The sequence below is a fragment of the Vulpes lagopus genome, chromosome 5 (assembly GCF_018345385.1).
Source record: "Vulpes lagopus strain Blue_001 chromosome 5, ASM1834538v1, whole genome shotgun sequence".
Taxonomy (NCBI): domain Eukaryota; kingdom Metazoa; phylum Chordata; class Mammalia; order Carnivora; family Canidae; genus Vulpes; species Vulpes lagopus.
In genome coordinates this window covers 27,518,272-27,531,833 of record NC_054828.1, presented here as the reverse complement: position 1 = coordinate 27,531,833, position 13,562 = coordinate 27,518,272, and the positions used below count along the sequence as shown (strand labels likewise).

The 13,562-nt window shown below is 33.9% G+C and overlaps 1 protein-coding gene across 7 annotated transcripts in view; it reads right to left on the bottom strand.

Annotated features, from left to right (window-relative positions):
* The window catches only part of TSGA10 (testis specific 10), a 128,672-nt gene that overhangs the window by 19,465 nt on the left and 95,645 nt on the right, over positions 1-13,562 (bottom strand). For all 7 annotated transcript variants that reach the window (XR_005987778.1, XR_005987777.1, XM_041754842.1 and 4 more), the window contains one exon: positions 7,781-7,990. Coding sequence is in view for 5 of the 7 variants with exons in the window: in XM_041754842.1 (XP_041610776.1) it covers positions 7,781-7,990 (210 nt within the window). In the remaining 2 variants the exon portion in view is untranslated. The remainder of the gene's footprint in view (positions 1-7,780; positions 7,991-13,562) is intronic.

Genomic DNA, 13,562 nt, shown 5'->3' with positions numbered 1-13,562 from the left:
TCAATTTCTTGGGTGATCAAAATGATTTGATATTTATCTAGCTGTGTTCAAGAGATGAGGCAAGCATAAGGTCCCTCTACTCCTCTACCATCTTAACTCTAAAGGAAACTATGTCTAAAGAAGTAAAGGAATGTATAATGACAATGTCTCATCAATAGAGATTAATAATAAGAATAGAGAAATTATAAACTGTTCTTAAAGGCTTCTTTTGCTTGCTATATTTACCTACAGATGAGTCACACTTTCTTATTTCTTTGAGAGTCAAATTCTTGTTGTTGAAAACTGGACATTTAAGATACTATATTATAACAACTCATAATACTGATCCTCCCCACATTAGGGCTTATTGTGGTCTTCCTTTCCTTTTCCTTCCCCTTCCCTTCCCTTCCCTTCCCTTCCCTTCTCTTTCTCTCTTTTTCATTCTTCCTTCCTTGTCTTCTTCCATCTTTCCTTCCTCCCTTCCTTCCTCTGGACAGTTTCCATGAAATCTATTTCCCTTGCAGTGTATAGCCTCTGATATTATTCCTCAGGGTATATGCATGATTACACTGACTCATTTACCATCAGCATGTTCATAATCTCTCTAAATCATTCTCTTGGGATGACAATGGATTTAGCCAGGCTATCTTTAACTGTCTCTGTCCCTGATCTTCTTGTTAAGTTTCTAGTTGGTCTGTCTCTGTTGGCATCATCTACATGTTAGCCTCCATTATTTGCTAACTCCTCTATTGATTTGACAATGGCCTAGGGTTATAAATTTTATTACAGTCTGATCGAATTAAATTTGGACTCCTTTGCAAGGCATTTGGGATGTCTTTAAGGCTTGCTCTGACTCCAGAAGGGGCCTCTTAACTATCACTTTCCATGGTTCTTTATTAAACATCTAAGTAGCCTATTGTTTTGCTTCTTTTTATCATGAAGTTACTAGTTTCCTTTTTTAAAAAAAAATGTATTGCATAACTAATTGTTGAAATATTTAGGATAAATTGGATAATACAACAGCCATCCTCTTGCTCCTTCATGGAATCCATGTGAATCTGTGCTACACACTTTTATATGCCTCATTGGACTGATCCCAGTGGAATTTTATCTTTTAGCCTTTGCACTCCAGTAACCTCCACTTACCAACTTGGAGTGGCTTATCTTGCTGCTGTCCAAGACAAGTCTCATATGTAAGTTCCCTTTGCCTAATAAAACCTCCACTTACCAACTTGGAGTGGCTTATCTTTCTTTTTTGTCTCTTCTTGCCCTCTGAGTACAAGGACTATTTCAAATTACACCTAGGTAGCTCCCAGGAGGATTGTGAACCAACATTCAGTAAGCAAAATTTTTTTAATGAAGAAAACTAAGGCTGTAAAAGATTCTAAAATTCCTTATTGTAGTGCTTTAAATAATTTCACTGGAGAATGAAAATGGAAATATAGATCTTACCCCTTAACCTCTACTTTCTCATTTAAAATTATCTGAGTGATTCCAGGAATGCAAGGCTGGGTCATATTAAAAAATCAATCAGTATAATCAATCATAATAACAGGCTAAAGGAAAAAGAACCTTTACATTAATTGATGCAGAAAAAGCATTTGACAAAAATTTAATTTTCATTCATCATAAAAACTCTCAGAAATATAAGAAGAGAGAGAAACTTCCCCAACTTGATAAAAAGCATCCAAAAAATTCTACAGATAACAGTATGCTAAATGGTGGTAGATTGACTGCTTTTCCCCTAAGATTGGAATAAAGAAAGAACTTTCACCATTCTTATTCAACATAACACTGAAGTACTAACTGGTGTAATAAGGCAAGAAATGGCATACAGATCGATCATGAAGAAATAAAATCCTTATCTTCAAATAACATGCTTGTCAATCCTTATCTTCAAATAACATGCTTGTCTACATAGAAAATTTCATGGAATCTGCAGAAAAACTTCTAGAACTGGTAAGTGAGTTCGGCAAGGTCACAGATATGATAAACATTCAAAAATCAATAATTCTATATACTTGCAATGAACATATTTATGGCAAAATTAAAACTACAAAATCATTTACAGTAACTAAAAAAAAGAAGGGGAAATATTTTGTATTTTGCAGTTGTAAATCTGATAAAACAGGTACAGAACTTACATGCTGAAAACTACAAAATGCTGATAAAAGAAATCAAAGAAGATCTAAATAAGACATACCATATTCATGGATTGGAAGCCTCAATATAGTAAGGATGTCAATTCTTCCCAGGTTTAATGTCATTCCTATCAAAACCCCAGCAAAACTTTTTGTGAAAATAAGTAGACTATTCTAAAATGTATATGGAAAGGCACGGAGACTAAATAGGTAAGACAATTTTGAAAAGGCAGGCTAAAGTGAATAAAATCAGTCTGAGTTAAAGACTTATTATATGGCTATGGTAATAAAAACTGTGTGGTATGAGGGCAAAGATAGACATATAAACAAATGTAAAAGAATATAAAACCAAGAAACAGACCCTCTCATATATGTCCAAATGATTTTTCACAAATGTAAAGAATCAATTTGAAGGAGATGGGAGCACTTTTTCAACAAATGGTACTGAAACAATTGGAGACCCATAGGCAAAAAAATGAAGCTTGATGTAAACGTCATACCTTATGTAGCAACTGATTCAAAATGGATCATGGCATTAAATGTGAAACATAAAACTATAATATTTTTAGAATAAAACCTAGGAAAATCTTTGGGACTGAGAGTTATGCAAAGAATTTTTAGACTTAAAGCCAAAAACACAAGCCATAAAAGAAACTGAGAAACTGCAAATCATCTAAACTTAAACTTTTGCTCTGAGAAAGATCCTGATAAGAAGATGAAAACACAAATTACATAGTGGGAGAAAATACCTGCAAACCACATATCTGATAAAGGACCAGTATCTAAGATACATAAAGAATGCATAATACTCAAGATTAAAAAAGAAAACAATTCAATGAGAACATGGGCAAAAGATACAAGGACATGTTTCACCAAAGAAATATATATGGCAAATAATCATATAAAAATATGTTCTATTTCATTAATTTAGGGAAATGCAACTAGACACTGATATCACACTATACACATATCAGAATGGTTAAAATAAAAAATAGTGACACCATTAAGTGTGGACAAAGAGGTGGAAAAACTGATCACTCACACATTGTTGGTGGGAATGCACTATGGTATAGATTCTTGGGAAAATAGTTTGGCACTTTCTTAAAAAATAATTATGCAACTACCATTTGATCCAAAAGCTGCATTCCTGGGCATTTATAGAAATGAAGACTTAGTTTCACACAAAAACATATAATTTACAATAGTTTTATATTTAAGATCTTAAAACTGGAAATAACCTAGGTGATCTTCAATCCATGAATGGTTAAACAAACTGTGTTACACCCAAAGCATAGAATACTGCTTAACAATGAAAAGGAATGAACTATTAATATATGCAACAACATAGATGACTCTCCAGAGAATTATGCTGAGTCAAAAAATCCAATCTCCAGAAGTTACATACCATATGATTCCATTTATATAATTTTTTGAAGTAATAATATTACAGAAATGGAGACTAGATTAGTGGTTGCTATGGGTTAAACAGCAGGTGGAGATAGGAGGGAAGTAAACAGGGCTATAGAAGGGCAACATGATGGATCCTGTGATGGAAATGTTTCATACCTTGCCTGATTAAATGTCAACATCCTGGCTGTGATATTAAACAATAGTTTTGCAGGAGGTTACCACTGGGGGAACACAGGTAAATGATACTTTGTATTATTTCTTACAATTGCATGTGAATCTACAATTATCTCAAAATCAAAATTTAATTTAGACAAAATTATTTGAGTGTACCCTATATGCACAGTATAGCTGAAGAAATACAAATGTAAATAAGACAGCCCTTGCACTTGAAATTACAGTTTATTATGGGGATAAACATTAATTAATTAATTAAATATACATATATATAGAAAGACAAAAAATTATGTCAGGAGTATTTTAAAATACATTTATACTTAGCCTGGACCACTTCACTATTACTAGGATCACTATTATCAAGAAGAGAAAAAAACAAAGCTGAAATACATCAACCCTCTGACAAGGGTGTAGAGAAACTGGAACCTGTGTGCACTGTTGCTGGGAATGAAAAATAGTACAGTCACTGTAGAAAACAGTACAAAATCCCCTCAAAAAATCAAAAGTAGAATTGTCACATGATCCAGAAATTCAGCCTCTGGGTATAAATCCAAAAGAATTGAAAGAAAAGTCTTGAAGAGATAGGTGTACACTTATGTTCACAGCAGCATTATTCACAATAACTAAAATATGGAAGCAACCCAAGCATCTAATGAATGATGGATAAGCAAAATGCAGTATATTCATATGATGGAATATTATTTAGCCTTAAAAATGATAGAAATTCTGTAATATGCTACAACACCCATGAACCTTGCAGGCATTATGCTAAGTGAAATAAGCCAGCCACAAAAAGACAAATACTATATGAATCCACTTACATGAGGTACTTACAGTAGTAAAAATCATAAAGAGAGAAAGTATAATGATGGGTGCCATGGGCTGGAGAAAGGGGATAATAAGGAGTTACTGTTAATAGGTATAGAGTTTCAGATTTACAAGATGAAGAGTTATGGGCACAGGTGGTGGTGATGATGCCTGCACAGCAATGTGAATGTATTTATTATTACTGAACCGTACACTTAAAAATGGTTAAGATAGAAAAGGTTATATTATGTGTATTTTAACATAAAAGAAAAAATAGAAAAAATACTATGAGAATAGTGAAGAAGCTACAAAACTTGAAGTAAACATCCTTAAAATGTTTAAAAATTAATATAAATCACTTTTAACTTTTTATATTGTACTTTTAAGGGTAATGATTTTAAAGCTTAAAAAAATTTACTGGAATATACCCAACTTGGTCATGGTGTATTATTATTTTAATAAGCTTTGGGATAATATTTTCTAGCATTTCCTTTTAATAATATTTCATTTACAATGGCATTTATTACTTTTCCAATTTGAAAAAACGTAAAAAATATTTTTTATAAATTTATTTTTTATTGGTGTTCAATTTGCCAACATATAGAATAACACCCAGTGCTCATCCCATCAAGTGCATGTGCTCAAACCATAAAAAACATTTTTAAAGAAAAATTGAAGGGGTTGCCTGGGTGGCTTAGTCAGTTAAGTATCTGCCTTCAGCTCAGGTCATGATCTCTGGGTCCTGAGATGGAGCCCTGCATCATGATCCCTGCTCAGTGGGGAGTCTGTTTCTCTCTCTTTCTCCCTCTGCCCCTCCTCCCTACTCGTTCTTTCTCTCAAATAGTCTTATTTAAAAAAAAAAAAAAGGAAAAAATTAAGGACTTTAAAAAAAATTTCTACAGTGAGGATCTATTCATGGGTTACTTCCATCATTAAAAAGTTCCTGCTGAAATAAAATAATTTTAAGGAAGAGTCAGAAAATTCTTGCATATAACACTTCATTAATAAAATATTAACAGTGGATTCTTACAGAAACCAATAGACACATGATTCTCAAATGCATCATATCCTCCTAAAAAACAACAGACTAACAAAATAAAAAAACTGGAACTGTAAAGATGACCAAATCTGGGACTTGTAAGACCTTTCTGCATTTAAGTGCTGCAAAGACAAAATTATTATATATACACATATTTTTTAATTTGAAAAGACTACAACATGGACAACAAAGTGGGGACTTTTTACACAGTTTTTATTTAAATTCCAGTTAGTTAACATATAGTGTAATATTAGTTTCAGGTGTGTGATATAGTGATTCAACACTTCCATATAACACCCGGTGCTCATCACAATAAATGCACTCCTTAATCCCCATTATTTATTTAATCCATCCCCCTACCCACCTTCCTTTGGGTAGCCATCAGTTTGTTTTCTATACAAGTCTGTCTGTTTCTTAGTTTGCCTTTCTCTCTCTTTTTTTTCCTTTTTCTCAACTGTTTTGTTTCTTAAATTTCACATGAGTGAAATCATATTGTATTTGTCTTTTTCTAATTTATTTCATTTAGTATAATACTCTCTAGCTCCATCCATGTCATTGCAATGGCAAGATTTCATTCCTTTTTAATGGCTGAGTAATATTCATTTATTCTACATCTTCTTTATCCATTCATCCATCAATGGACACTTGAGATGTTTTCATAATTTGGCTACTGTAGGTAATTCTGCTACAAACATGGGGGTGTTATATATCCCTTTGAATTAATATTTTTGTATTCTTTGGGTAAATTCAATTATACTGTGTGTGTGTGTGTGTGTGTGTGTGTGTGTATCCCTTTAGGATCCAGGCTCCAATTATCTCTCCAAATATCTCCAGCCACTTTCACTTGTGCATGCTACAATGGCCATTGCAAATCACTTACTATTCACTCGAGAATTCATTTATAATTCCATATCATTGTCTACTTGTTCTCTCTGAATAGGATGCCTTCTCCCTTTTGAGCTCAGTACCACATCAATGTGGACCCCTCCCTGACACCCACAGGCCAATTAGGAATTCCCTCTCTAAAGCCTTGACTATTTTTTATTAGTATAACACTCATCTCAATACAGTGAGGTCCTTGAGGGCAAGGACCTATCTCTCTCTTTCTTCTTCTTTTTCTTTCTTTCTTTCTTTCTTTCTTTCTTTCTTTCTTTCTTTCTTTCTTTTCTTCTTCTTCTTCTTCTTCTTCTTCTTCTTCTTCTTCTTCTTCTTCCTTCTTCTTCTTTCTTCTTCTTCTTTTTCTTCTTCTTCTTCTTCCTTCTTTTTCTTTTTCTTTCCTCCTCCTCCTCCTCCTCCTCCTCTCCTCCTCCTCCTCCTTCTTCTTTTTCTTCTTCTTTTCTTATTTCTTTCTTCTTCTTCTTTTCTTCTCCTCCTCCTTCTCCTTCTTCTCCTTCTCCTTCTTTTGAGTATAAATGGTGCATGATGTTCCATTAGTTTCAGGTGTACAACATAATGGTTCAACAAATCCGTATGTTAGGCTATGCTTACCACAAGTGTAGCTACCATCTGTCATCATCCAATGCTATTACAATACCATCAGCTATATTCCCTACACTATATCTTTAATAGTATGAGTAATGACTTATTCATTCCATAACTGGAAACCTGTATCTCCCACTCTCCTTCACCCATTTTGCCCACCTGTGTAAACATCATTTTGTTCTCTGTACCTATGGGTTGTATTATTCATTTGTTTTATAGATTCTACATATAGTAGAATATATAAGTGAAATCATGTGGTATTTGTCTTTCTCTGATGTATTTCACTTAGCATAATATCCTCTAGGTCAATTCATGTTTTGAAACTCATTTCATGGTGGCAAGTGCAATGTCAGTAGGTACAATCAAATGAATTACAGCTTAAAAGAACCCAACCATTAAATAAATATAGCTTAAAAGAATATCATTAAAGTTATAATTTAGCTGAGTAAACCCCAACTTCATAGTTCTTTGCTGATTGCTATGTGTTTTATAATTCTTCTGGCTAAAAGTAAATGCAAATTACATACTCAAAAGGAAAGTTTTTGTTACCTTCTTGAATTGTTGGGATACAGGTGTCATAAATTTATCTCTTGGACTTTAGTTTTTTTAATATCTCTTGGACTTTAGAAATCTAAAGGTGATAGATATGGCTTGACATAATATTTTATAAAAAAGAATTTGTTCTAAAATTGTAGTAATTTTATAGTAACAATAATATTAAAATAACCATTTAAAAATGATCACATACCATTTCTATTTCTTGATCTTTGGCAATCAGCTGTCGATTAAGAAGTTCTTTGCTTGAGTCAAGTTTAATACAAAGTTCCCTTGTGGAAGATAAATCTGCAAGGGCAGACACTTTTTCAAACTGAACCTTCTGAAGTTCTTCTTCCATCTTTACAACTGACTTGTGTAAGGTAGAAATCTGGGACTTGTAAGACCTTTCTGCATTTAAGTGCTGCAAAGACAAAATTATTATTATATATACACATATTTTTTAATTTGAAAAGACTACAACATGGACAACAAAGTGGGGAAAATCTTTTGACAGTATACTTAGATTATAAAGAATTTTTACAATAAAAGTGGTAAAAATATGTACAAAACACACTGGGGAATATGGATTCAGCCTTTAAATGACTATACATAAAATCCATGAGTAAGATGATGAACTGGTTATTATTTTTAATGTGTTTAGAAAACAACTTTTCTGACTTAAAAGTATCAAACCCAACGCTAGTTACGATACATATATGTTTGGTCTATACTTCTATTTTTGCCAGTTTCAATTATTCTAGAAGATAAATATTATTGTTGTAAAGGCAAAACAATAGCTACCACTGTTTCACTCACAATACCCATTTTCCAATTCTTAAGTGGCATGCTGATCTACATAACCGTATCATAAAATGAGGACTGTTAGTTCTCTAGCACTTACTAGTAAGTCTGAGGGGAAAAGACACTAAGCAAGTATAAATTCAGGATAAATCCACATTTATAGGAAATAAGAGCATGTTTTAAAAACTGCAAGATGAGACTCAAGTTATATAAATGCTTTTAAAAGTTCAAGATAATGCCACCCCCTTTTTTTGTTTCAGAGAAATATCTTATGTAAGTGCACTGCCACCTACAGAGAAGTTTTTGGTATTATGTGAAGCTGACAGAACTGAGAGACAAATAAAGAAATTTTTCTGCTTTTAGAAGTACAAAGCACAAAAAAATTGCTCCTAGAATAAGTTATTTGGCCACAATTTTCCTTCCCTTCCTTCCTCAGTTTCTCACTCATTCTTCAAGCAACTTTCTACTCATCCATCTACCCATCCACTATCCATCCATTCCATATTTTTTTAGTATATTCAGTCAACGTGCCTAGATGTCTATCCCATGACAAGCAAAATAGTCTGTGTTCTCACGACACTTCCAGACTATGGGAGAGCCAAACATCAATCAAATAATCACACAAATAACTATATAAATACATATTAAGCAAATATTTCTAGAGAAAAAAAGCATATAACAAAGTAAAGTGATCTAGACTAAGAGGGTCAGAGAAGTCAGGAAAGATTTCCCTGAGTAAAAATGACACATGACCTGAGATCTGAATTGTATGTAGATAAACAGTGTTTGTTGTAGAAGGTGGCTTTTCAAATTGAAGGAATGCTAGTTGCAAAGGCCCCAAAGGAAGTGTGTCGAGGGAGGGAAAATGACATGCTCCAACAACAGAGAGAAGACTAGTATAGTTGTAGTTCAGAGACCACAGGGAAGAGTGATAGGACATACATTTGAAAAGGTATTTAAAAAAAACCTCACAAGACGAAGCCTGATAAGCTGGGTTACAATTTAGCTCTATACCCACTGAAAAAAGAGGGAGGTGATATAATTTTTTTTATAATTTTAATCTGCACATAGACAGGTGATACTGTGCAGCTAGGCAAAGAACTTTCTAGGAAATAACAATCACCAGGAAAACTGAGTCAGGCAATTCCCACATCTGATATAGGACCACTGAGCATTCAAAATCTCATTATCCAGGGATGCCTGGGTAGCTCAATGGTTGAGCGTCTGCCTTTGGCTCAGGGCATGATCCCGGGGTCCTAGATAGAGTCCCACATCAGCCTCTCCACAAGGAAGCCTGCTTCTCCCTCTGCCCATGTCTCTGCCTCTCTCTGTGTGTCTCTAATGAATATATAAATAAAATCTTTAATAACAAAAACAAAAAAAAATCTCATCATCCAGACAGGAGACATTGATACATCACTGACTATACAAGGTATTCAACAGAAACTAGGAACTCAACAGAAAACGCAAGAAAGTCACACCTTAATAGTGGGGATAAGTTACACCTAGAATAAAGTCTATTCTAGAGCTATTCTGAAGAACATATAAATAATCCTTGAAAAAATACAGGTAAATGTCAAATAACTTAGTTTGGCAAGATAAATCTAACAATTTTAAAATCTAGTTCTCAACGATGTAAAATTAACAATATCCAGAATACAATCAGAATTTACTAAATGAAAAAAAAAAAAAAAAAAAAAAAAGAATTTACTAAATGGGGCCAGAAGTAGGAAGATGAGATCCATAATCAAGAGAAAAGTCAGTTAATCAATATAGAAGCAAATGTGGCAGACATAATGAAATTAGCAAAAAAGGACATTGAAACAGCTCTTATAAATGCACCCAATAGGCTCAAGGATTTAAAGGGAAAAAATAATGAGGAAAAAAGTAAAATACATTCAAAAGAACCAAATGGACTTCTTGAAGATGAAAATATAATCTCTGAAATAAAATTTTCATTGAATGGAATTAACATATTAGACATGTAAGAAGAAAAGATCACTAAATTTGAAGACAAAAGAATGACAACAATATAAAATGAAGCAAAACGAGAAAAAATCAGGAAAAAATGTAGAGTGTTAATGATCTGTGGAACAATATCAAATATCTAATGTACTCTGAATTGGAGTTTCAGGAAAATGTGTGTGTGTGTGTGTGTGTGTGTTTGTGTGTGTGTGTGTTGAGAGAGAGAGAGAGAGAGAGAGAGAGAGAGAGAGAGAGAAACAAAAAATATTTGAAGAAATAATGAAAAAAAAATAATGGCCAAATATTTTCTGAATTTGATGAAACTTATAATGGAGTGTTACAAACACAAGGAAAACAACATAATTCCAACTGTGGAAAGTTGTATTCTGAAAATCAGTGATAAAGAGAAAAAAAATTAATATAGCCCAAGTAACTCAGGTCATGATCTCCGGGTCATGAGATTGAGCCCTGCATAGAGCTTCACACTCAGTGTGGAGTCTGCTTGAGGTTCTTTCCCCTTTCTTCTTCCTCTCTGCTCTGCTTCTCTCCCTTGCTTGTATGCTCTCTAACAAATAAATAAAATCTTAAAAAAATAAAAACAGCCAGAGTAAAAAAAACAAATAAAACAAAACATGTGTAGAGAAATAAAGATAAACTTGACTTCAGCTTTCTCTCCAGAGACTACATAAGGCAGATAACACAGAATAAAAGGGAAGGAAAAAGAGAGGGGCAAACCAAAAAAGAGAGGAATTTACCTATAGAAAACTAAAGGTTACCAGAAGAGAGGTGGGGGATATGGGTTAAATAGATGGGTTAAATGAGGATTAAGGAGTGTACTTATGATGAGCATCAGGTGTATAGAACTGAATCACTATACCATACACCTGAAACTAACATTGCACAGTATGTTAACTAACTGGAATTTAATGAAAACCTTAAGAAGAAAGAACAATGCTAAAAAAATGCCTACCAACTTAGAATTTTCTAACCAACAAATATGTTCTTCAAGAATGAAGGTAAAATAAACATATTTTAACACAAACAAAACCTGAGTTTGATGCCAACAGACTGCAAGAAATATTTAAAGGAAATTCTTCTAGCAAAAAGAAAATGACAGTAGATTAAAACTTGGATCCAACCAAAGGAATGAAGAGCATAAGAAATAGTAAATATGTGGGTGAATTAAAAAAAGCCTTTCATTTACCACATTATTTTAATTTCTTTAAAGTGAAAATAATAATAATGCACTATGAGGTACACAATACATTAAGAAGTAAAATGTAAGAACATTAGGATAAATGGTGAGAAGGAAGAAATTAAAGTGTACTATGTAGTAATATATTATTTGAAGGTAGACTATGACAATTAAAAGTGCAAAGTATATACTCTTAGAGTGAAAAGTAAATCCAAAATGGTGTACAGCTTATATGACCATAATAGAGATAGAATGGAATATTTAAAGCTCTCTATAAAAGGCAGACAAGGTGGGATCCCTGGGTGGCACAGTGGTTTGGCGCTTGCCTTTGGCCCAGGGCGCGATCCTGGAGACCCGGGATCGAATCCCACATCAGGCTCCCGGTGCATGGAGCCTGCTTCTCCCTCTGCCTATGTCTCTGCCTCTCTCTCTCTCTCTCTGTGACTACCATAAATAAATAAAAATTAAAAAAAAAAAGGCAGGCAAGGTGATTCAGGCACAAAGCATGCTAGAACACTCCAGGGCCACACCTTTTCCATTAACATTGCCAAAGTGCCCCACCTGTGGAGTGCCCAAGAATGCTCCAACTTGCACCATTTCAGGTTGATCCATCATATCACACTGCCTCTTATGCAGAGAGCTCTGAGCCTCCTTCAGACTTGAAGCCACTTCAGCTTCAGTTGTCCTGTTAGAGTGTCCTCTGTGCAAGGAGTCCCAGGACAGCTCAACCTTCCACCCAAGGGAAAGTTGGGTCCAACCAAGATGCCTTCTGTGCACAGAATCCCAGGACAGCCCCAATCCATGGCCACTTTAGCTCTAGCCATCCCACCAAGACAGCCTCAGCACTGAATGTCCCAGATCCCCCAGCCCATTCAGCCACATTTTCAGCCAGCTAGCAAAATTTACCAGGCACAGTCTATACAGAGAATGATAACATACAGGAATATTCCTTCAAGTTTATGAAAATTAGCTCTTCTTCCTAACTCATAGAAACAAACACAGAAAGGCAAGAAAAATTAAGACAGAGGAATATGCTCCAAATAAAATAAAAAGACAAAACTTTAGAAAAAGAATGAAATGAAATGGGAGGTAACTAATCTCTCTGATAAAAAGGATCAAAGTAAGACCACAAACATGCTCACTGGAATGGAGAGAAGACTGGATGAACTCAGTGAGAACTTCAGCAAAGAAACAGAAAATACAAAAAAACAAAACAAAACAAAAAAACAATCAGAGTTGAAAAATACAGTAACCAATACAAAAAAAATATTATTTAGTTGTTAGTTGATTCCTTCTAATGGGAATCAACAATAGATTGGAGGACACAGAAGAATGAATCAGCAACATGGAAGACAGAGTAATGGACAGCACCCAAGCAAAACAGCAAAAAATAAAATAAAAACAAAAATGAGGATAGGTCAAAGGATCTCTTAGACAACATCAAGTGAACAAATATTCCTATTATAGGGATTCCAGTGGGAAAGAGAAAAAGAAAAGCATAGAAAATGGCAATAAGTACATACCTATCAATAATTACTTTAAAGATAAATGATCTGAATGCTCCAATCACAGAGAGTTCCAAATGAGATGAACCCAAAGAGTTTAAAGATAGAGAATTTTAAAAGCAGCAAGAAAGAAGCAACTAGTTATATAAAAGGCAAACTCCATAAGGTTATCAGCTGATTTTTCAGCAGAAACTTTTCAGGGCAGAAGAGAGTGGCATGATATAAAGTGCCAAAAAGAAAAACCTACAACCAAAAATTCTCTACCCAGCAAGGTTATTATTCAGAATTGAAGGACGGATAAAGAATTTCTGAGACATACAAAAGGTAAGGTAGTTTGTCACCACTAAATTAGCCTTGTGAGAAATGTTAAAGGGACTTTGTTAAGTAGAAAAGTCCATAATTATGAGAAAATTATGAAAGGGAAAAATGTCATGCAGAAAAGCAAATATACAGTAAAGTTAATAGAGCAGCCACTTATAAAACTAGTATGAAAGTTAAAAGGCAAAGAAATAAAATCAATTATATCT